Genomic DNA, 25,395 nt, shown 5'->3' on the forward strand with positions numbered 1-25,395 from the left:
CAATGCCTACCCAAAAAAATTGTCACTATTAAAAATTATAAATAATGTTTCAATAAATTTCCCTGCCATAATTGTTGTGATTGAGAAAATTAGCCGTTTGTATTGGGTTCTTTGTTCAATGATCAATGGATAGTGGAACAATAGATGTGCTCAGATGAGGAGACCGAGAATCTACGGTTGAGGCACATTTTCCCTTGCCTCGTCAACAGTCTTGGCTTTGCAGGGGTGATTGGGAGAAAGGAAAATAGTGTGAAGTTCTCTGATGCAGAAGGAATTTCTAGCAAACCCCTCCACAGCGCTATGAGGCATGTCTCACGACCAACCACAGCGACTAACAAGAAATATTCTGACTTTCCCGAACTTGAAGTCTGTGCTACCAACTTAGCTACTTTTAACAACTTTTCAGCAACAAAATTAATGAGACTTGAAATTGTTTAAATATAATTTAGCGACTTTAAAGTCTCTTACGAATGAAAAAACCCTTATCTATTGATAACACAGTAATGTATTAGTTTCTGTCTACCCACTCTTTAAATACTGGCTTCGCCACTGTGATCGACAAAACCAGATTTAGATTAAAATGTACTGACATACTACATATTGTCTCCCAACAAGATCCACCACACTCATAGCCTCGACTTCAATGAATTAAAATAAGAATGATGTGTGGAGAAATGGTAAGAATAACTAAAAAAACGATATGCAAAGGGTATGAAAGTGTTGTCCTGAATTACGAATAGGCCTACAACGTTTTTATTTGCTGAAATCTATGGAGTTATTGAATTTTCTGTAGCATACAGAGATTATCAATGTAGTTTATTATGTACAGATGATTTATACGCTTAGGCATACAATGTGTGACAGAAGGTCAATGTGCATCAGCCTACAGAGTTGATTGGGAGGGAAGCAGAAATTTGTCTCCCATCAACTATCCAATCTACTATCAAGATGTAGCACTATCAACCATTACTTCACATTTACAACAGATCACATGCAAGATCAGCACTCACGAGTCAAAACTGTTCAGGATGTTGTGATTGTTATTTGTGAACTGCTTGACCACAACGCTATTGCAAGGGATCTTCAAACTAACAAAACTGTAATTAGATGCAATGATCACAAGAAGGATTGAAAAGGTACAATAAACAGATTTCTTTGTTCATTACTTTCGGTACAAAGTATGTATATTGTGTCATATTGTATAATGCTATTGACCTCCGATCCCTAAACTTATTGCTTAGGATTTTACTTTAAGGCTGGGTTTACACATTGCGATTTTGCAGGAACGATTTTGTGGGACCGATTTTGCTGGATGACAACAACACATTGGTTTAAATGAAACGGTGTACACATTGCCGCAGAATCGGAGCTTGCGGGATGGGACTACAGCATGCTGCAGTTATGCAGGATGCCGCACGGCGGGATGTAGGACTACAACACATGGATTCAAATGGCGGCGTTTACACAGAGCAGTTTTGCAGGATCCTGCACAGGGAGTTTTACAACTACAACTCAAGCATTCAGGTAGTGACGTTCACACAGTTCAGTTGTTATCTGTTTGTGGTCCTGTGCGTGATATTCGACACAGACAGATTTATTCAGTGTGTTCAAGAACACCCATCATTATGGGAGAAAGGGTGTAAAGATTACATGGACAAAAATGTGAGGGAGAAGAGCTGGATTATTGTGGGGGAAAATATGTTTCCATAATGGCAACAAATGACGGAAGATGTGTAATTGTGTAAATTGAAAAAGTATTCGAACAGTTTAAACTCCAGTGACGATTAGACCTGTGATTCCGTTTTTGTGGGAAATGTGTAGACCGATGAAGGGCATCCCATCAGGCAGGAGGTAATAAAACGGGTCCTGCAAAATCGCAATGTGTAGACCCAGCCTAAGAGATAGACTTTTGACATAGATTCATTCAAAAGTCTGTTATTTGTCCATGAAGCAAATTATTATTTTCTTTAATATAATCACGTTGATATTGTTTCCCTACATGAAAAGGGGAGGAGAAGAAGCGGAAGAGGAGGTAAAAGATGACCAGAAAAGAAAGAAAAGATTAAGGTAGGAGGATGAATGAAGATGAAAACGAAGAGTGAAACAAAAGATAGTTCACATGGTATGGAGCCAACATTTTTAAAATTTTTAAAATGCTTTCTTTGAAATATGACAGGAAGTGTTGAAAATTTCAAATGTATCTGAAGAGTTTGTTTACCAAATAAACTGAAAACGTGCAAGAGCACTCTGAAGAAAAAACAAATACACTCTCTCAAAATTACAGTTTCTTAAGGTGAAAGAAACCAAGCTTCTTATACATAACTACAGTACAGCTTAAACTTCTTTAACAAACACAACAATAATGAGATTGAAATATTAACTACAATATTGTAATAAACAATAAGTAGATTCAACACAGAGGCGCCAGTAGTAACTGGTGACATTTATACTTTTTGTTATTACGTAGATTCTTTTAAACATATTGTATTCACGATTATGTATACTGGGTGTTCAGTTCAAAGTGTGTCATGGCTAGCTGTATGCCGTCATGTGGCTAGCCGATGAGCCTAGAGAATTCAATCTTCCTACACTTCCGCAGAGGTGTATAACCTATGAGGCAGAGAAGTTGCCTAGCAAGTACGGCGTTCATTCTGAAGAGTATGTATCGATACATATGGTAATGCCGGTAGTGGCAGGTATGTGAACTGTTTGGAAATACGTACTGTCGGGATATGGGGAGAGGGTTAAGACGATTACTTACGTACAGTATTTGTTGACATTAACTTCGACAGTCAACATGGACACGGAGCATTTGATTTGTGTTGTGGAATGTTACCGTACGCAACCAATGATAACAAATACCCTGCGTACGACTTGCCGGCACAAAACACAGTTCGAAAGAGGTTATGGTAGCACACAGACCGTACAGACCGCCATCTGTTGCTACGACGTTCAAGTTATACCGTATACACGTTCTCAAGTTCAGACTGAAGAACGCCTTAAATAATAGGCAACTTCTCTGACATATAAGCTGAAACTCGCTTCAAATCGGTGACCCAACAACAGTGACGTCATGACACACTTTGAAATTAACACCCAGTATATTCCATGTGTGTTGATTTCATTACAATATGTTGGAAGAGAGATAATCAGCACAAAATGTTCCTCTTAAAAATTACCATCATTACATGGGTATCAAGGAAGTCTTTTGCCCTTACTGAAATAAAAACCTACAGACACATCTGACACAACCTTAAATCTCTATTTCTGGTCCTGAAATCTCACAAGTTTTGAGTTATTTCATCTGTTACTCTTTTTCATTCTCTTCATTACCAACATATTCTCTTTCTGGTAATGAGAAGTAGCTAAAAATTAACACTACTGTAATAAGCAACAGAATATTCAACATCAATTCCCTGATTCTGGTGTAGAACTCTCACAAGTTTTCTCTTTCTCCACCTGTTGCTCTCTTTGGTTGTCATCATTACTGATACATTCACCTTCTGATACTAGTGGAATGTGTTCGTCCTTACTTTTGTCATTAGATTCTGTTGAATTAATAGACTCTGACTTATTTGATACACTCCTGGACTTCAAAGTGTTACAAAATGAGTATGAAACTTCATCCAAGGCACACAATGGAGAGAGAATCTAAAATCAGAAAGAAAGCAGCATTAATAGCATCAGGAATCTAGTTTGTCTCCAATAGGAATTTGATATCTGAAATCATTTTTATATATATTTTTTTTATTTATTTTTTTTTTAACAATTTCAATTATAGAGAATCTCAAGAGACAATACTATGAAGGCAATACAAGAATGAAAGTTGTTGTTGTTTTTTTTTCTAATGCCAGGCATTTGACAATAAAGTCATTTGACCTCTTGCACTCCAATATTTTTCAAAGATATTACCATGGCCAGCTACTGAAGCACAGATTTTGAGGTGTTCCGAATCCATTTCTTGGTTTGAGTTGCACAATGGGCAGTTAGGGGACTGATATATTCCAATTCAATGCAGGTGTTTGGCCAAACAATCATGGCCTGTTGCCAATCTAAATGCAGCTACAGACGATTTTCATGGTAAATCGGGAATTAACTGTGGATTATGATGCAGAGAGTTCCATTTTTTCCCTTGGGATTGTGTTATCAAATTTTGTTTGTTGAAGTCTAAGTATGTAGATTTAATAAATCTTCTCACAGAGTAATACGTAGATTTAGTAACAGGTCTGTAAGTAGCAGTGCTGCCCTTCTTTGCTAAAGCATCCGCATTCTCGTTTCCCAGGATTCCACAATGGAATGGTATCCATTGGAATACAATTCTTTTATTGAGTGATATTAATTGAGAGAGCATTTTAGTTATTTCTGCTGTTTGAGATGAAGGTGTGTGTTTAGAGACTATTGAGAGAATAGCTGCTTTGGAGTCTGACAATATAACTGCATTCTTAAATTTATTGATGTGGCATAGAAGATTCCTGAAACTTTCACTTATTGCAACGATTTCTCCATCAAAACTTGTTGTTCCATACCCAAAAGATCTATAAAGTGAGAAGAGACAGGACATAACACCTGCACCGGCACCTTATTCTCTGGAGATCAAGGATCCATCGGTGTATAAATGAAGCCAGTTTTGTGGAGGGTACCTAATATTAATTGTTTCTAAAGGCAATTGTTTCAGTATTTCAGTGTTTACTTCTGATTTCAGTATTTCGTCTGTTAAATTTAGATTATATTCTATATTTAATAGAGTTAAAGGGTTTGGTTTAATTTGTAAGTTTTCTTTTAAATTCGGGTTACTGATTTTCTGTTTTAATTCGGCACTGAAACTTACCACATTTTTACGATCACCTTCACATACATCTGTTACTGTAGCGCCAAGTTGCAGCTTATCCATAAGCTCAGACAGTTTCCTTGCTTTACGAATTTCGTTTTGTTCTATTATTGTACACAGATGTTCTGTTAACATTTCCTTCCGTTCTAGTTTATCAAATAGGATCAACTTCGCATCAAGAAACTCTTTCTCAGCCTTATTATATCGTTTCCTGAAACCAATAATAAAATAAGGATAAATCACATACCCAGCACCACTGTGTTTTCTCGTAATTTCAGACGTGAAGGTCTGTTATGCAACACAAGGAATAAGGGATAACTAACACGATCTCTGTAACAACAACTTAACTGCAAAATCTTGAATTTGAGATACAGAGCATCAAACATTTTAGATTTCAAAATTTCATGATAACTTCTGCCAATATATTGTTGTCACCTGTGATAAAAATTACTGTCACATCTGTAACAGAAGTTTTAAATATAATAGAGTTCTTTCAAAATAGTAATGCAAGCATATGTTTATGCACATAATTAACCTTACTTTCCTGAAATATTATTCATTTTAAACAACTCGTTTCAACAAGAAGAAAACTTATTCATGTTATCTGTAACGGATGTGACAGTACACACTGCTTATTTTGAAAAAAAGAAAAATGACCAAAGAAAACTTATCAGAAATGAATAATCAGATTGAGATACAGAGCAATGCCTCAGTTTCACTGTCATGTTGCTCCAATGTCCATCAGCTGATTCAAAGTTGGGATTTCAATTTAGCAAACATAAAGTTTCTTGGTGTTTCTGCATTTCTTTCAAATGCAATCTTTATGATGAAAAACCATATAAAATATCTTTAATATAACAGAAATACGTTTAGAATAATAAAATTACATATTTTGGTGATGCATGCATGTGGCTCAATCAGTCCTTAAATTTTATAAAATGACCATTATGCTCATTTCGTATGGAATGGATCTTCAAGCATCATTTTCCCTACTGGTACTTACAGTAAGTATGGGCAGCATTTTGTTCGTATTTGTCTATCTGCTGTGGAGATCTTAACAGTGTGTACAGTTTAAAGGAGGTTTTGACATGAGACAATAGAGCACGTATACAGAATAAAATTCTAAAATGTTTTAATATAATATTAATCTATATTCTTCTCGATGTGTGACAATAAAGGGAGAAAAGGTGTTATTCATATTCAGAATTTGCAAAAACTTTCAGCTAATGCTTAACCCATCCACTTTTAGTTTTTAAAAAACATATGCGCAGGCATGATTATGAAGTATTCTCCACAATAACAGGCAAGCTGTTTTAGAAGTGCTAAAAGTTATGAGCTACATGAAGAAGTAAAGGACAATTGTTGCAGACATCTCAAGTCTTATTAGTGAAATATGTTACTAGTCAGCGATGTATGCACTGGCCACCCTACAGCCTTATCTCATGGCTTAGTTGCCTGATAGTGATGCCTTATTGGTGTCACTTATGAGGTTCCAACCAGTCTTTGGGCTGCTCACTAAACATATATACATGAAGAAGTTTGTACTTCAGATAGAGGTTCTAGGCCTATAAAAAAAAATAAAAAATAAAAACAAATATTGTAGTAATCGACAGGCACAAGGAAAAAATGCTATATTATTAACCCAACAATATAATAATCGAAAAATCTGTAAACCAAATAAAGGATGTTGATACAAAAAAGAAACAATATTACCAACTCTACTGCATCTACAGGCAGAAAAATATGACATTCAATCTTGTGATTTTTTTTTTTGATCGTGAAATGATTTCAAACTTTGATGTCTCATATACAGAAGACTTGGATTTAACATTCTTAAAGACTCCTTAAACATTTTACATAATCATTTGTACAATGCTAAGACTGAGTTCTGAAATTTTTACAATTTTAATCCCTTTTTTCTTTTTTTTTTTACTGTTTGTTAGATGCATTAAGAATAGGTGTGTGCAAATTTTGAGCTCAATCACACTGCTAGTTTCGAAGTTAATTTTATTTTGATTATGCAAATTAGTGATATAATCAAAATGTTTCGCATACAACACATTCACTTACAGCAAGTTTCTATTTTTTCATATGAACCCAGATTCATGGGCAATATTTTAATATTGAGAAATTCAAAATACCTAGTTTAGTTTGGGCACAATACATTTTTGAAAATCAGACATTTATGTATTCATATTTTTTTATTTATGTGATCATTTTTTTAGTTTCCAATTTTTTAAATACTTAAAATGTCTCAATGCATGGACACGTATGAATATTTTGGTAAAATCTGCATGTGCATGGAGGACTGTCAATATCAAAAAGTAGTTTCGAGAAAAAGGCAAATTTGTGAAAAGAGATATAATACTGACTTCTGGAGCTCCTGGAGCTCAAAGAAGACGTAGAAGCATAAAACCACTTACTATCAACTTATTAACTATTATATTAACTTATTATACTAAGATCCCAAGGAATATTTTAGTACAAAAAACCGAAAAATGATACTTTGGCCATTTTTTGTAAAAACTCAGTCCTATAGTCCCGTCGCTCTTATTTCCAGCAGCCAATCACGTTGCAATTCGGCTACATTTAAACATGTGTGTCTTGTCATTCGCTGTTGATTTCGTTATGGACTTCCTAAGGCTCTATAGATACTGGGTGTAATCATCTGCCATTTTCGTTCTTTCCTTGCCATTTGAAGCAAGCAGACGAGAATTTACAACAGTACAAATTTTAATTCCGCGCTCTTTTAGGTGTATTTGTTTAAAATAATAATAATCATCATCATCATCCTTCACGAATTAGGCCTCTGTAGACCTGTTTCGGCCCCATCTAGCAGTCTTCTTAAAGGTCTTCCTGGTCGACGATGTCCTCTAGGTTTATATTGCATCATAATTTTTGGGATTCTTGAATTTTCCATTCTTCTTACATGATCTAGCCAATTATCTGCTGATTTTTTCTTCTACTGACTCTACTTCTAATTGTTCTAAAATTTCTTCATTCCTTTTTCGGTCTAAAAGAGTATATCCTGCTGTCCTCCTCAAAAATTTCATTTCCGTTGCTTTGATTCTGTTCATGTCTTTTTTCTTTAATGACCAAATCTCGCTTCCATATAAAAGGGTGGGTAATGCTAGTGTATTATATATTTTTATTCTTGTAGATTTTTGTACTAATTTAGCTTTTAATGCATTGTTTATTATTCCTAGAATTTGTGTAAATTTGGTAATTTTCTTGTTCACATCTTTTTCATTTTGATAAGATATTTCACAACCCAGATAATTGAAATTTTGCACTTGTTCGAGGCATTGGTTATTGTGTATTATCTTACTTCTGACTGGGTCTTGTCCTAAAAATGCCATTACTTTTGATTTTTGTGCTGAAATTTCCATCCCAAAATCTTTTAATATTTTATTTAATGTATACAATCCTCTTTGTAAATTATCCTCTGAATTGGAAATTATGACTTGATCATCGGCATAGAGTAAGGTATTTAATGTTAGAGCACTGGTTATTTTGATTCCTGATGTGTAGATTTGGTTCCATTTTAAAATAATTTCATTTATATAAATATAAATACATACAGCCTCTCCTATCCAAATGCCATCCTCACCTTCCCGTGGCCCACCCTGTTTCTACCAATGAGGAAATGGCGACCGAGTCACAGCGGTATAACTGTTTCATCAAATGCAGAGGAAATGCTGCATTACAAGCCTGTCCAGAGGCTAAAAGTGGCAGCCCCACTACTGGACTACCTAACGATAAGGCTAGTAACCTATCTTAGGGAAAATTACATTACTTTCAAGCCTCAAACAAGCAGTATAAAATAATAATAATAATAATAATAATAATAATAATAATAATAATAATAATAATAATAATAGAATCAAGGGTAACAATCGACTTAGAGCCATGCAGCTGGATACTCCGGTAATTAAACCTTCAACAAACAGTGCAACATTTGATCCACATACATTAAACATTATAGTCAACAATTGATTTCGTTAGGTATTCAAAAGCTATCTCAACATTCACTTAGCTATTTATTTTTAAGTTTCTCACATTAAATATTCTAACAAGAACGTAATCGACAGGTTGAATTTTTTTCCGGCAGCGAGTCCCACAAAGCGCGGGGCCTGGGGTGACCGCCCCGCTTGCCCCGCCGAAGGGCCGGCCTTTCTATGAGAATCCACAGTTCTAACAGACCTAAGTTGTTACTCTGCAAACTGAGGTCCGCACATATGTTGCTCCCAGTAACTGGGAAACTAGTACGGTACAGGTTTCGAATAGCAATCACTTTTAAAAGTAATTCTTTCTAAACATTTCTCTCCCTTTGACTCCCATCTAAAGTTAAAAATAGAAAAACTTTTGAAGGTGTCAATGTCTATTTTGAACATGACACTTCGAAGTTAGTCATTTTTTCTCCCTTCCCAAAAAACATTTTGATATCGAATTTTTTCTATGCTTTCCTTAGATATTTATCTATGAAACCTAAAATTTACAATGCGATTATCATAGGTGCTACGACGTGATCATGTTTAACGATGCGCAAAATAGCGTCGTCTGCTAACCGCAACTGGCAATGAAAGAACTAAAATGGCGAATGATTATATGTACCTACTCTTTATAGAACCTACTCTTACTAGGACGTAAGCAAAGAGGCGGAGCCACGCCGGAAATAACAGCAACGTGACTATAGTATCCCCTTAATATTTCATTCTATTTTAATGAAAACCAACAATAACATGATGGTAACTACCCATTGAGCAACATATGTTTTGTAATTAATTATAAATATAGGCTAATTAACATTTATACTCAAATATTACTTATTGTTAAATGGTCCTTTGGCTTTTATAAGTAGGCTGGATATTTTAGGTCCCCTAGAATGGACAGCTATCTCATTTGGGAATATCAGTTACTTACTGTGCCTCCATAAACTCATGACTGGCTACTTCAATCTGATCTCTCAGAATGGACACATCATTGCTCAAAAGCATATCTAGTTTCTGCAGCTCGTCTTGGATCTGCTGCAATCTACGAGCTTCTTCAGTTGTTTGTTTCTTTCTGGAAAACAAAATGTAAATAAATATTTTGTTTATATGCTAATCAAAATAAACACCTTCATCTCAAACAGCAGAAATAACTAAAATGCTCTCTCAATTAATATCACTCAATAAAACAATTGTATTCCAATGGATACCATCCCATTGTGGAATCCTGGGAAACGAGACTGCGGATGCTTTAGCAAAGAAGGGCAGCACTGCTACTTACAAACCTGTTAATAAATCTACGTATTACTCTGTGAAGAGATTTATTAAATCTACATACTTAGACTTCAACAAACAAAATTTGATAACACAATCCCAAGGGAAAAAATGGAACTCTATGCATCAAAATCCACAGTTAATTCCCGATTTACCACGAAAATCGTCTGTAGCTGCATTTAGATTGGCAACGGGCCATGATTGTTTGGCCAAACACCTGCATAGAATTGGAATATATCAGTCCCCTAACTGCCCATTGTGCAACTCAAACCAAGAAATGGATTCGGAACACCTCAAAATCTGTCCTTCATTGGCTGGTCATGATAATATCTTTGAAAAATATTGGAGTGCAAGAGGTCAAATGACTTTATTGTCAAACGCCTGGCATTAGAAAACAACAACAACAAATAAACAGGAATCGTCACGTGTATAGTTTTATACTAATACCTTAGCTGAAATAACATCTAATACCCTCATCTTTCAGAAGGTCGAGTTGGAAAATTTTCTTCTGTGTAGAATTTCGTAATCATTTTGGGAGTAAATGGAAAGTTGAATTTAATAAAATATAGTCTGTATCTAATTCGAAGTTTTTCTTGTTATGTTAAGGTCACACTCTGAAATATTATTTGCTATTGTTTAGTCTACTGCAGACTGTGAGTCTGAGATGTAGTAAACTTTACTTACTGTTTAAAAAATTTATTTAATTAGTACGAGTAGCACCACTAACTTACCTGTCTGCGAGAGCCTTGGCCAGAAGCTCTTTCCTCTGACGATTTTGTTCTTCCATTAATTTCTGCCTGGACTGAAATTCGTCTAATGAAGCAGAACTGATGTTACCTTTCTCGGCACTAAGAACTTCATAGCTCTTGCCCTCTTTTATTCTTAAGCACACTGTCCCATGACTTGGACTGGTGCTTGGAGATGCAGTATTGCTTGTTACAGATGGAGTTTCAGTGGTACTTGATACACCACAACCAGAATCAGAACTAACTTCAGCTGTAGCTGAGTCAGTCTCCATACATACCACATCCTGCAAAAGAAGCAGGGCTTTAATATGTTTCTCAGGCATTTCTTGAACACAGTTACATTGTAAAATGTTTCTAAAACAGACAGTATAATAGTATCAGTAATTCTTAAAACAAAACCAACATTTCATTAAGTGCATGCTCTGGTTTCAAGATCCAATGATAGCCCAGCACAAGTGATACAACAATAATAAAGAATAACAGAATTAAAAGTTGAATACAATTAAAATTTAGGTAATTATGCATAACAGCTACAGAAGCGATTTTAAATTTTATTCTTTCCCAAAACCCTACATTTTTACCCCTTTAAAAAAAAACTTAAAAACAAAAGTAGGAAAACAACGTAAACCGCAAAGACTTAATGTAATAATTTTTTATCAAAAACCTTAATTTTCACTCCTTTTTCAAGAGGACAAATATAAGCAGCAATAACCTAAACTAACCTAACCAAAATAGCCACACAAAGACTGAATCAATTTCACAAATTCGTCAAACAATGTCAAACACGATGAACCTTACCTTAATAATTCGGAGGATACAGGGCTGCAGCTGCTCTGAGAATGCACACATTCTCTCTTCCATTAGATATTTACACTTAAACATATATTCTCCCAAATATCCAGTGACGCAACCAAACGAAAAACATCCACAACACTAAGTTTACTACGTGCCAGAAAGGTACCACAACGACCAACTTTCTTCTGTTTCGCATACTTCCGGTATAATCTCCCACAACGGAAGTTCAGATCCGTCTTATTTGCTCTCAACTCATGGCAATACACTTCGCAAATCATGCAGTCCTTACTAATACCGTGATTCACGAAATAATCTACAATATCCTCCTCTCTCAACTCTATACAGATAAAGAACGAAATTCTACACCCATTACAACTCACAGCGATAGACCACCTGCAAGATGAGAAGAATACACGCACCAACTACGACAAACTACAATCATACAGCCAACGACTTAGAGAAACTACTGGGTGTTCAGTTCAAAATGTGTCATGGCTCGCTGAATGTCGTCATGTGGCTAGTCGTTGAGCCTAGAGAATTCAATCTTCCTACACTTCCGCAGAGGCGTATTACCTAAAATACAAGACATAGCAATACCTACAATTGCACACATATTCAATAGTTCCTTAATCACTTCAACTTTCCCTAAAATATGGAAGCAAGCTTTCGTTCTTCCTCTTCCAAAAGTCAAAGTTCCCACCGACCCGAACGACTATAGACCAATCAGTATCCTGCCAGCCATATCAAAAGCACTGGAAAGAATCGTACACAGACAAATTACTAACTACATGAACGAACACAAACTATTCGACAAGTATCAGTCAGGTTTCAGAGCTGGACACAACACAAGCACTGCTCTACTTAAAGTGACCGAAGACATTCGTGAAGCAATCGACTCTAATAAAGTAACAATACTAACACTTCTTGACCTTAGCAAAGCTTTCAACTCTGTAAATTTCGACCTGCTCACCCATAAATTGAGAAATCTGCATTTGTCAGAGACTGCTGTGAGTTGGTTCGAATCCTACTTACGGGAAAGACAACAATGTGTTGTATCCGGGAATCGAAGCTCTTCCTGGCTTAACATAACATCAGGTATACCATAGGGTTCGGTACTCGGACCATTGTTGTTCACAATATATGTCAGTGATATTACATCTCATGTAAGGCATTGTAACTATCACTTGTATGCTGACGACCTTCAATGCTACATCTCTTCCCGCTTAGATCGAATAAATGACGCTATAGATAAATTGAACGAAGACATTGACTCGATTGTGACATGGACAAAGAAATTCCATCTTAATATCAATCCTGGAAAGACACAAGCAATCATATTAGGACACAAACGGCAAACCGACGCTGTAAAGCACCTCGACATTTCCCCCGTTAAAGTAAGTACAGTGCATATCCCTTTCAGTTCTTCGGTAAAAAATCTTGGCATTCACATGGATAATAATCTCAACTGGGACATGCAAATCACAGAAACCTGCAGAAAAGTATATTCTATTATTCATGTGCTAAAAAGGATAAATGTTCATCTTCCCTCTTGCTTAAAAAAGTCCCTTGTGCAGACCCTTGTATTTCCCTATTTTGACTATGCTGACATTTTACTGACTGACCTTTCCAGCGACAACAAAATGAAACTTCAACGTGCTCATAATTTGTGTGTACGTTTTGTAAGCAATGTTCGTAAATATGATCATATTACCCCATCCCTGGAAGCAATAGGTTGGCTTAAACTAGATAAGAAAAGAAATTTACATTCACTTCTCTTTCTCTTCGAAATCTTGAACTCTTCTATTCCTTCGTACCTGTCGTCTCGCTTCACTTACCTTTCTTCCCACCACAATCTGAACACACGCTCTCGCCATGAAACAATACTAACAATACCATCCCATCGCACCTCTTCATACTCATCCTCTTTCACAATAGCCCTGCCAAGACTCTGGAACTCGCTACCTGCTAGCATCAGGGACTGTCGAAATAAAATTCAATTCAAACGCAAACTTACTAGGCACTTGGTCAGTAATTGAGACTCGTTCAGACATGGTTTCTTGTAAATAGTTCTTTTAATCTACCACAAAATATCTCAATATCCGGTAATTTCATCACTATAGAATTTTGTTATTGTAGGTTTAATTTGTAATTTAGTAAATACAAAAATATTCTTTGTTCTTAACTTCTATGATAAAATGTCTAGCTTTCATTAATCAGGTATTCTTGTCGTACTTTAATTTTTATTGTAATTGTAATTGTAAATTTAATATTAATTGTAATCTTATTGTTGATGTTATAGTTGTAATCCCCTGGTAGAGGGGAAGAGAAGGCCTGACGGCCTTATCTCTACCAGGTTAAATAAATAAATCTAATCTAATCTAATCTAATCTAAATGCGAGAGAAGTTGCCTAGCAAGTACGGCGTTCATTCTGAAGATTACTTACCGATACATACAGTAACGCCAGTAGTGGCAAGAATGTGAACTGTTTGGAAACACGTACTGAAGTGAGTTTTTTTTCTTACTGTCGGGATATGGGGAGAGGGTTAAAACGATTACTTACGTATTTGTTGACATTAACTTGGACGGTCAACATGGACACGGAGCATTTTGATTTGTGTTGTGGAATGTTGCCGTACGCAATTGATGATAACAAATACCCTGCGTACGACTTGCCCGCGCAAAACACAGTTCGAAAGAGGTTATGGTAACACACAGAATTTACAGACCGCCATCTGTTGCTACGACATTCAAGTTATACCGTACACGTTCTCAAGTTCAGATTGAACGCCTTGGTTAATAGGCAACTTCTCTGACATAAAAGCTGAAACTCGCTTCAAATCGCTGACTCACAACAGTGACGTCATGACACACTTTGAAATGAACACTCAGTATAGCTCGTAACATAAAGCTATCACTTAACCACAACCATCCAATCATACCGGAAAAATCATCACCCAATAACAACACACAACGCTTTATGACTTAACCACAACCATCCAATCATACTGGAAGACACATCACCCAATAAGAACACACACACTTCAGCCAATCAAATCACAATACATTAAAAGTTATGCACTCAACAACATAGTCTTCTAAACAGGAGAAAAAAACCAAGCTCAATTCTTCTTCATATTTAAAAAAATCTACTCTACCTCAACCATAACTGACCTACGCATGATATACACGTACTAATAAACGAAATTCAATATTAAGCACTACCAAACCACCAAAAATAACAAAATCACTTCTGTAGTTGTTCTGCATAATTACCAAAATTTACAATAATAATAATAATAATAATAATAATAATAATAATAATAATAATAATACAAAATTTAAAATAAGTAAATTAAATTGTAATGTTAATCAATGGATGCATAAAAGTAAAAATAAAAATAACAATAAAGATAAAATTAAAACAAACCATCTTCAAGGAAGAATTTTTTTTAATCTACCGGTATGATATAGGTCTATTATACTATGAGAATAATAGAGATGATGATACAATGAAAATTAAATATTGTATAATTTCTAAAATAATACATAAATGATAAGAGCAAACTAAGTCTATACATTGAAAGGGTCGAATTCGCAGCCATGCATGTTGGCATTTTTAATGCATCCAAAGACTGGTGAAAGAAATTTTGAAATTTTGTTATAGAAAAGTTTGTGGGCTCTCATATCTTTCGACGGAATACATAAGGTAATATTGTTTAAGGAGGAGTCACAGGATATATCACCTATGAGGACTTTACAAAAGAACAGATAATCGAGCTCATGGCGACTAGCATATAGGTTTCGACAACTGAAATATTCACATTTTCTCTCGTAACTATACCTGGAGTTAATGGGCAGAAATCTGAATGAGCATAAAGATATAAATTTTCTTTGGTATTTTCTAATTTAGCCGAATCTGTAGTTGTAATCGAGTTCCAAGGTACAGATGCATATTCGAGTTTTGATCGCACCAATGTATAGTAGAGCATTAAAAGAGAATTAGGCATGGAAAAAGACTAAATTATTGACTGTATTATTCCCAACATTCTGATTGCGTGATTGTAAATGTAATCAACGTGACTATGATAATACGGTTTATACTGTCAATGAATATTCCCAGATCTTTTACATAATCCGTTCTGTTAATTGGAACATTATTTAGATAATATATTTAAATTTCAGTGAAGAAGTTGTTCTAGAAAAGATTATTACATTAGTTTTGGAAACGTTAATTCTTCTTACCATTTTGCAACTAAGTTAATATCACATTGAAGTGATTGAATAATAATAATAATAACAACAACAACAACAACAACAACAATAATAATAATAATAATAATAACAATAATAATAATGATAATAATGTCAAATATCATGTCATGTATTATCTATTCAGTTACTGGTATTCACTAAAATAGCTAGGTAGCCTATCTCTAATCATTTCAAAATACTATACACTGACATAAAAAGTATTTCAAGTTCAATATATAATGTTTATCATACAAGATTGTGACAGAAGAACGTGAATTACGTTGGACACAATGAAAAATGTTTGTACTAATATGGGCTATATAAAACCTTGTATACGAGGTATAACTACAGCACTTACAGATCATTTTTTTTAAATACTGCCCACTTACTATCTACGCACTTTACAGCCTACAATAAACTGTAATTTATTTTAGAAATCAAATTCCCTCTTTAATATGAAGAGAATAACCTTGATAAATAAAAAGTCTTGACATATATATTGTGCTCTTTCATTATTGCAAAGATTTATATTTATTAGATGAACTTCCACCCTCTCTATGCATACATTGTAATTCAAAGTTCTCAGAAATCTATTTTAGTAGAAGTGATAGGAAATACACTAGAAGAAGGCCCGATAATTGAGAGACAGGATTAGTGAGAGTCTAATTCATGTTACGATACTTTTAAAACATCCTGTATGGTAAAAAAAATCACTTTTTTGTGATAAGCATCTGACGATCTAAATTAAAGAAAAGATTAATTTTATTATCAACTTACTTTGGGTTTTGACAAAAATGCTTCCTTTGGCATTTTATCAGTGCAGTTGTTTGGTTCCACTGGTTGCTGTGATTTCTGCAACATTCTTGAACGTGTTACATTCTTCTTTCCTGAGGACTGTGCTATACTGGCTTGACGTTTCGCAACTCGTACTGCAATAGTTGGTTGTGGCTGAGCTAGAAAATATCATAAATATTAATTACCTACGATACTGGAGTTACATTATGTTTATGGAACTTACTAAGTCTACCGTGAAATTAATAGGACATGGGATAACATTAGATAATCTGCTGCCCCTCTCACAAAAAAAGTGTCATCTCAATAAGTAGGCATATCTTCCCTCATGTGCACAGCTTTCGCTACTGTATTCAAAAATGAATGTCTCGAAAATTCCTCATTTTCTCATTATACGTATGAATATCATAACAATGTAGCTCTTCGGTCAATTCAATATTTTTTTACAAAAAGCTTTCATTTCTGTGAGGTGACATGATAAAAGCAAAACAATGGTAAAATGACATAGGTACCATATGTAATAAAAAAACTAATTAATTTATCGTAGCACAACTCACTAAAATTGTCTGACAGGAGATCCACAGTGCACTTTTGAGAAAAATAATTTGAAATTATCAACAGTTACATGAGATTTACAAAGTCTAAATCTGAAGGCATGGTTGACAATCTCAAACTATTCTCCACAACCCAGTCAATGTGTTAAAGCCTAAAATCTCGTATGTAGACTACCTTATCCTTCTGAACGTGTGTAAAATTACAAAATATTAGCGGTAAATTGGCATTATGTCAGGAGTAGGCAACTTGTTCTAATTCCTATTCTCCTAATTACATAAACTGTAAAAAAAAAATCTACAGAAGACTCATAGATCTTCAACAAGTTAAACTACCAACTAATTATGTATTTAGTTCAAAATATTCAACAAAAGATAATGTCTGAAACAGATCGTTTAGTGGGGTGTATTGTCACTTTACTGTCACTCGAGTGATCCTAGTTCAATAAATTAAACAAAATATAATTATGTCATTATTTAAATGTTACCTTCTATTAGACGTTCACATGCGCTAACTTTCTGAATATCTTCATCCGTAAAACCTTCCCACTTTGCCATTTTCACCTTTCATAACTCAAATTACAATCACCGATATGATAGAAACTCTCCTGATGCCATGTATACATTCCTTAATTGCCTTCTTTGCGCCGCCTACCCATCTTCCTTGTGTGGTGTCCTGCCGTCCTGGTTACGCTATTTGACTTGGTTAGATCATTGTGATGATAGGCGTGGAACTCGATTATGAGAATAGAAATAGAATGACAAGACATACAAAGTAAACGAGTAAACCAACGTAATCGGTTTCCCTTAGTTTACACAGCGACTAAAAGATGGCAGTAATATTTAAAATATTCCAGAGCAGTGAAATATTCAGTTCCTCATACGAATAATCATAAATCCTCCGCCACTTGTCAATGACATCTAACATGTGTCATTTAGTTAGTTTTAGCAGACACACTGGTACCGCTCTGTCTCTTCCACTAATCTCTTTATTCATGTTTAAACTATTGACAACGAACACGACACTTACAAAACCGTCGCTAGATATCTCTGCAGATTATCATACTTTACAGTGACTTGAGACCTTGAGAGGCCTGTGAGGCTGTGATTGGGTATCGTATAAGTGATGGCGCGAATTTGGATATTATGAGTTTGTAAGTAAATTCCAAAGTTTACGTCCTTCGTGAAGGTTTGATCATCGTTCCTGAGTTTTAGCCGAAGTGAGTCTTTCCAGTTGTATTTAAATTTTCACGGCTTCACAAAAAATTCTATGGTGAGTGCATATACGCGTATTTTATTCTCAAACGTAAAATAACAAATATGAGAGAGACTTTACTGTATTTTTAGTACTGGTAATTTATTATTTACGAAGACTGTGGTTTACTTATGTCGGTTTCTGCTCTGAAGTAAAACTATGGTTAATGTTATTGGTAACGTAAGTACTACGTTTATTTCAGTGTCATCATCATAACATATTATATATTTAAAAAAAACTATGCTCTATCTTGAATTTAAATGGGCCTATATGGTGCGTTGCTGAAGTAATTCCTCCTGAATCAACACATGAAACTGCTTGCAGACTTTCTTACCTGCTGATCTGGAGCTCTGGCCTCACCTCATCTCTCCAAAAAATTGTATAACTCTTACTTGCTCCACATCTTCCACATCAATGCTAATGTAAGTTCTATGGAATACAATAAATATGAAATGAAATTTTAAAAATGAAAAGCGGCAGTGACCCTCAGTCTTTGTAACTATTTACTATTTTGTTTTACAGAAATCTTGCATGACTAGATCAATTTTTATTGTATAGGCTGTAATATGTTTATAAAGAGTGGCAGTTTATGGAATAATATTTTGTGTTGGTCAAGCTTAAACTTAAAATAGCCTTGCACTTTCATTTACTTAAGTAAATGATAGAAAAATTCTATTTTTAATTACAACAACAAAATTGAAATGTATGAGAGAAATCCTTCCATGTCTCAATGAACTTCAATTGATTTTCTTCTGTTCAGAACTTTTCAGAACATGCAACAAGTAGTTAGATCATTATTATCATCATGGATTGGATCTTCTGATCTGTTCCAGTAGACCTATTCGTACATTTTTCGACCTTTTCTTCTCCTTCTTCTTTTTCTTCTTCACTTCATGGATTAGACTAAAGCCTTTTCCGAATTCACACATTTCATTTTCTCCAGGGCCTTCCCTGTTCTCGATGACCTTTGGGATTGTAAGAACCATTTTTCCTGCTTCCATTAACTTTTTGTATAAGGAATATATTTATAATTTCTGAAATAGATCTATTTCTTTGTTTCTAATGTGGTATGGTATACTAGTAGCTACATAGACCTTCTCAAAATAAACGATGTCATCAGTATGACACTTTCTCATTACCATCTACATTTTGTGCATTTAGAAACAATAACCTATGTCATTTCTCATATTATTAGTTACAGTACGATTATTTAGTCCAGACGTCGCTGGAGATGTGCGCCTGGGTTAGGTGAGTCCATTTAGTTATGCCAAGGGGTTTTTGGGTTAGTCACTCGCTTGCCATCGGACCAATCGGATGTCACGCATGTGGTAGAGCAGTATGTTTCCAGTACAGTTAAGCTGTACCCTCCCCACTACTCCTAGTACTTCCCCCCTCTTTCGCGTTGCTGAGCTGTCAGGACTAAATAATCGGTCTGTACATTCGTGTCTTTGTTACTACTTATGCAGACTTTATAGCAGATATCTATTACCTTGCTCGACAGATCATATACGCGGGTGCGCACGCCGCACGCACGCACACACACACACACACCGACACACTTCCGAACCCACGCAGACTCCTAAATTTATATGAAACAGATGCTAATCCTGCATACAATAGTCACTTCTAGTATTGTTACTGCCAGTACTGTTGAATTTTAATATTTAAATTGTTAAAGGTATTTCAAAATTACCGCATTTACTCGCGTAATTTTCGCACCTCAATTTTTAAACATCAATTTTTTACTTTATTTTTTTCCCCGCGTAATTTTCGGACCCAAATGTTTAAATTCCTATTTAAATTTTCTTTTTACTTTCATTTTAACTGGTCAGTTAAAATGGGAAAGTATGGCGCACCCTGCAGCTTGCCGTCCTTGATCAGCTGTGACAAAGAGTTTATTTGTTGCCAAGGTCACCAAACACTCAGTTAGCATCAGGTTTGTTCCTTGTCTCAACATGATTGGTTCTCCTAAATGGCGGGAATTAGCAGCTGTATGGAATCTGTTCCTATTCCAATGCAGTTCTTTGAAATAAAATGCTGTTCTTCATAATGTCATATCATTTCTTATTTCCTCGCGTAATTTACGCACCCCTACTCAGAACGGATTCCCCCCCCCCCCAAAAAAAGTGTGATAAATACGCGAGTAAATACAGTCTTACTGATTTTTAATTACACTTCCCATACCTATAATACCTATTGTTACTTATTGTTGATATAGTAAATTATGACTTGTAACAGAATGGGCCTGAATATGTTAGGAGAAAATACACAAACGATTAGGGAAAACACGGAAATTTTACTTGAAGCAAGTAAAGCGATCGGTTTGGAAGTAAATCCCGAAAAGACAAAGTATATGATTATGTCTCGTGACAAGAATATTGTACGAAATGGAAATATAAAAATTGGAGATTTATCCTTCGAAGAGGTGGAAAAATTCAAATATCTTGGAGCAACAGTAACAAATATAAATGACACTCGGGAGGAAATTAAACGCAGAATAAATATGGGAAATGCGTGTTATTATTCGGTTGAGAAGCTTTTATCATCCAGTCTGCTGTCAAAAAATCTGAAAGTTAGAATTTATAAAACAGTTATATTACCGGTTCTTCTGTATGGTTGTGAAACTTGGACTCTCACTCTGAGAGAGGAACATAGGTTAAGGGTGTTTGAGAATAAGGTGCTTAGGAAAATATTTGGGGCTAAGCGGGATGAAGTTACAGGAGAATGGAGAAAGTTACACAACACAGAACTGCATGCATTGTATTCTTCACCTGACATAATTAGGAACTTAAAATCCAGACGTTTGCGATGGGCAGGGCATGTAGCACGTATGGGCGAATCCAGAAATGCATATAGAGTGTTAGTTGGGAGACCGGAGGGAAAAAGACCTTTAGGGAGGCCGAGACGTAGATGGGAGGATAATATTAAAATGGATTTGAGGGAGGTGGGGTATGATGATAGAGACTGGATTAATCTTGCACAGGATAGGGACCGATTGCGGGCTTATGTGAGGGTGGCAATGAACCTTCGGGTTCCTTAAAAGCCATTTGTAAGTAAGTAATAGAATGGGCCTTCTATTGCTCTTCCATATTTTTCATTTACCAGGTATTATCTCTCAAAGCTTGCATTTCATTAATCCTATAATTCACGGAATCACTAGATATTCCATTCTTCAATCTCGAGACCATTCTATCCCAAATATTATAAGGAAAACGCAATGTTTACTATTATAGGATCCTTTTATTTCTCTTCACTAGCTTTAAGGATAGGTCTATGACCAGGGATTAAGCTCTAAGGAAAACGCAAGAATGGTCTCTGTCTAGCTGATGTTAAAAGGGTGTGGTAGAAGGAATGGAAAGGCATCTAGTTTACCTCCGATTGTGTGTATATACTCAGCTTTTAACAATCGATTTTTTTGCTTTCGCAATTCACAAACCATTTGTTCAGTTCATGGTGGTCAGAACTCTTAATTTAAATGCTGCATTTTAACACTGTAGGCCTATATTGATTCACTATATTGTACTTACCACTGGATATCAATAATAACAATAATAATAAGCAACCTGCTACCACAGTCTAGTACATACAGTCACGAAGCTTGAGGTGATTTTTTACATTTCTCGCGATACACTGCTCCAAGTGGTTAGCAACTGAAAGTACTAGGAACAATATACTGTGCGATAGTAGTGATCCTAGTGGCTAGCACCTAAAGTTCAACTGTCAATGGATGCATATTCTCTGCATATTGAGCTTCGTGACTGTATGTACTAGACTATGCTGCTACTGAACAACAAACCGAGTGCAATGGGGGATAAAAATACCATTTTTTTTTTTTCCCCACAGTCTGAAAGATTATTCTCATCCAGCTAGAAGTGTTGGTAACAAGTGAATCTCGGACTCGTTTCCTTTTCCACTATTTCAACAGTTTTACCACACATTGTAGTGTGTGACTTTGTTTTACTGTGAGGTTTTTCTGGTACCTAAGAAAAACATTGCCAGAAATTCTAATTTGTTGTTTTTTACAGAAGCATATTTTTCTCATATTACTTCGAGTCTGTAGAGAGGCAAAGAATTTCTATGCTATGTAAAATAATATATCGAGGATAGGTAGGCCTACAGTAAATTATGAATCCCAATCAACACATTAAGTCCCGTGCCGTGGCGTCGCGGTCTAAGGCATCCTGCCTACGACTCACATTACGGAATGCGCACTGGTTCGAGTCCTCTTGGGAGAAGAAATTTTCTCATGAAATTTCGGCCAGTGTATGGGACCAGTGCCCACCCAGCATCGTGATGCACTTGGGGAGCTACGATAGGTAGCGAAATCTGGTTGCGAATGCCAGCTATAACGGCTGGGGGGAGGGATCATCGTGCTAACCACACGATACCTCCATTCTGGTTGGATGATCGTCCACCTCTGCTTCGGCATGTGGGTGTGAGGCCAGCAGCTGGCTGGTCGGTCTAGGCCCTTCACGGGCTGTATCGCCATGGATTATTATTATTATTAATCAACAAATTAAGCTTGTATAAACGTATAATATGGTTATAATAGAGTTTCAAGCCAAATGTGACTATCTCACAATATCACAAAAATTAAGTCTCTTATCTTAATCACCTTGATATCTTAATCTACTTTGTGGTAGGCATGAATAACTGTTACCTTAACTACTAAAGGCTACAATTGTGAGATTAAGTTTGACAGTATTCTCGGTTGAGCTCAAACCTTGAATATCTCCGAAACTATTTCATGTGGATTAGTCATGTCTGGTTTGAAACTCTTTATATGTGAGTGTGCATGTATATTAACTTTACTATTTGTTTCTCAGACTTTCTAGAAAGAAATTTATATTTCTTATAAGAACACTAGCAATAAAGCAAAATATTATCGGTATGTAAACTAAAAACTATTGGAAATAAAAATCTGTTGTTTCTTCTTCCCCTCCCCCCACACCCAGATATAGTCTCTTATAACTACAACTAAAATGGTGTTTGGTGTCAAATTTCGGTAATTTTTTCTAGAGCATGTCACAGCAATTAATCGTGTCATTTATTTATGCCAATCATTGATGAAATTAGTGTATGAGTGACTGGGGCGAGGAAAACTTCTCAACTTCAAACTGTTTTAAGTTTAGAACATTTAACAATTTCTCTCTCCCATATTGACAGAGATGAAAATGTTTGACTTGTTTATGGTTTGAAATTAGAGATGACAGCAGAAAGCATGCCTTATCATTTTCGACTATTTATGTAAGAAATGTCTAACACCCATAGTCTTTTCAATTTGATTTTGAATTAAATTAGCTGTCGCCTCTTTTGATATGGTGGAAATATTGTACAAGTCATAACTTCACAATATAAGAAGTTTGACACTCGGAAATTAATTCATATCACACTAAAAGTAAACACTCTAAATACAGTTTTAAGCTAAAAGTTATATTAATAAGTTTACATACTCCGTCCATTAACATTCACAACTACGACATAAAGGCAGCAGTATCATTCAGTTTGCGCTCCACTCAGAATATATAATGAGAGCTGTCTTTGCTTGATTACGATGTGAGAGATAATAGGTAAGGAATATATGTGCAACACTGTAGCCTATCCTCTTCATTAAGAGTTGTTGTTGTTTTCTAATGCCAGGCTTTTGACAATAAAGTCATTTGACCTCTTGCACTCCAATATTTTTCAAAGATATTATCATGACCAGCCACTGAAGCACAGATTTTGAGGTGTTCCAAATCCATTTCTTGGTTTGAGTTGCACAATGGGCAGTTAGGGGACTGATATATTCCAATTCTATGCAGATGTTTGGCCAAACAATCATGGCCTGTTGCCAATCTAAATGCAGCTACAGACGATTTTCGTGGTAAATCGGGAAGTAACTGTGGATTTTGATGTAGAGAGTTCCATTTTTTCCCTTGGGATTGTGTTATCAAATTTTGTTTGTTGAAGTCTAAGTATGTAGATTTAATAAATCTTTTCACAGAGTAATACATAGATTTAGTAACAGGTCTGTAAGTAGCAGTGCTGCCCTTCTTTGCTAAAGCATCCGCATTCTCGTTTCCCAAGATTTGACAATGGGATGGTATCCATTGGAATACAATTCTTTTATTGAGTGATATTAATTGAGAGAGCATTTTAGATATTTCTGCTGTTTGAGATGAAGGTGTGTGTTTAGAGACTATTGATAGAATAGCTGCTTTGGAGTCTGACAATATAACTGCATTTTTAAATTTACTGATGTGGCATAGAAGATTCCTGGGACTTTCACTTATTGCAATGATTTCTCCATCAAAACTTGTTATTCCATATCCAAGAGATCTATAAAGTGAGAAGAGACAGCAAGTAACACCTGCACCGGCACCTTGTTCTCTGGAGATCACGGATCCGTCAGTGTATAAATGAAGCCAGTTTTGTGGAGGGTATCTAATATAATTGTCTCTAAAGACAATTGTTTTAGTATTTCAGTGTTTACTTCTGATTTCAGTATTTCGTCTGTTAAATTTAGATTATATTCCATATTTAATAGAGTTAAAGGGTTTGGTTTAATTTGTAGGTTTTCTTTTAAATTCGGGATATTGATTTTCTGTTTTAATTCTTGAACAATGGATATGAAACTTTTTTGAGTTTTCAATCTACAGAGAGGACTGTATGAATGCCAATTGTTTCCTGGTAATCTTCATGAAGAGTATATCTTAGTGTAGCAGTTCCCAACCTGTGGTCCGTGGGACCATGTTTTCAAATGGTATTCTAATTAAACTTATTATGTTGTCTCATTTTTTTCAGACAAAATCTGAATTTTTTTTTCCAAATTGAAATAAAAAAGCTTATGCATTATTTTGGTGTGAATAACAATTTCATCAAAATACTTTCAAGAACTAATATACCACAGGTTATTACTCATAATTAAAT

At 35.3% G+C, this 25,395-nt stretch overlaps 1 protein-coding gene across 1 annotated transcript; it reads right to left on the bottom strand.

Annotated features, from left to right (window-relative positions):
- Nucleotides 1–3,261: 3,261 nt before the first annotated feature.
- Nucleotides 3,262–17,997, bottom strand: Gorab (Golgin, RAB6 interacting). The gene is made up of 6 exons (XM_069815363.1): nt 17,717–17,997; nt 16,663–16,838; nt 10,824–11,122; nt 9,752–9,892; nt 4,829–5,039; nt 3,262–3,651 (listed from the first exon to the last, which is right to left on the bottom strand). The coding sequence occupies exons 1-6, from the start codon at nt 17,784–17,786 to the stop codon at nt 3,409–3,411; spliced, it is 1,140 nt and encodes a 379-aa protein (XP_069671464.1). The 5' UTR covers nt 17,787–17,997; the 3' UTR covers nt 3,262–3,408.
- Between the last annotated feature and the right edge of the window lie 7,398 nt (nt 17,998–25,395).

This window comes from Periplaneta americana, chromosome 16, assembly GCF_040183065.1.
Source record: "Periplaneta americana isolate PAMFEO1 chromosome 16, P.americana_PAMFEO1_priV1, whole genome shotgun sequence".
Taxonomy (NCBI): Eukaryota; Metazoa; Arthropoda; class Insecta; order Blattodea; family Blattidae; genus Periplaneta; species Periplaneta americana.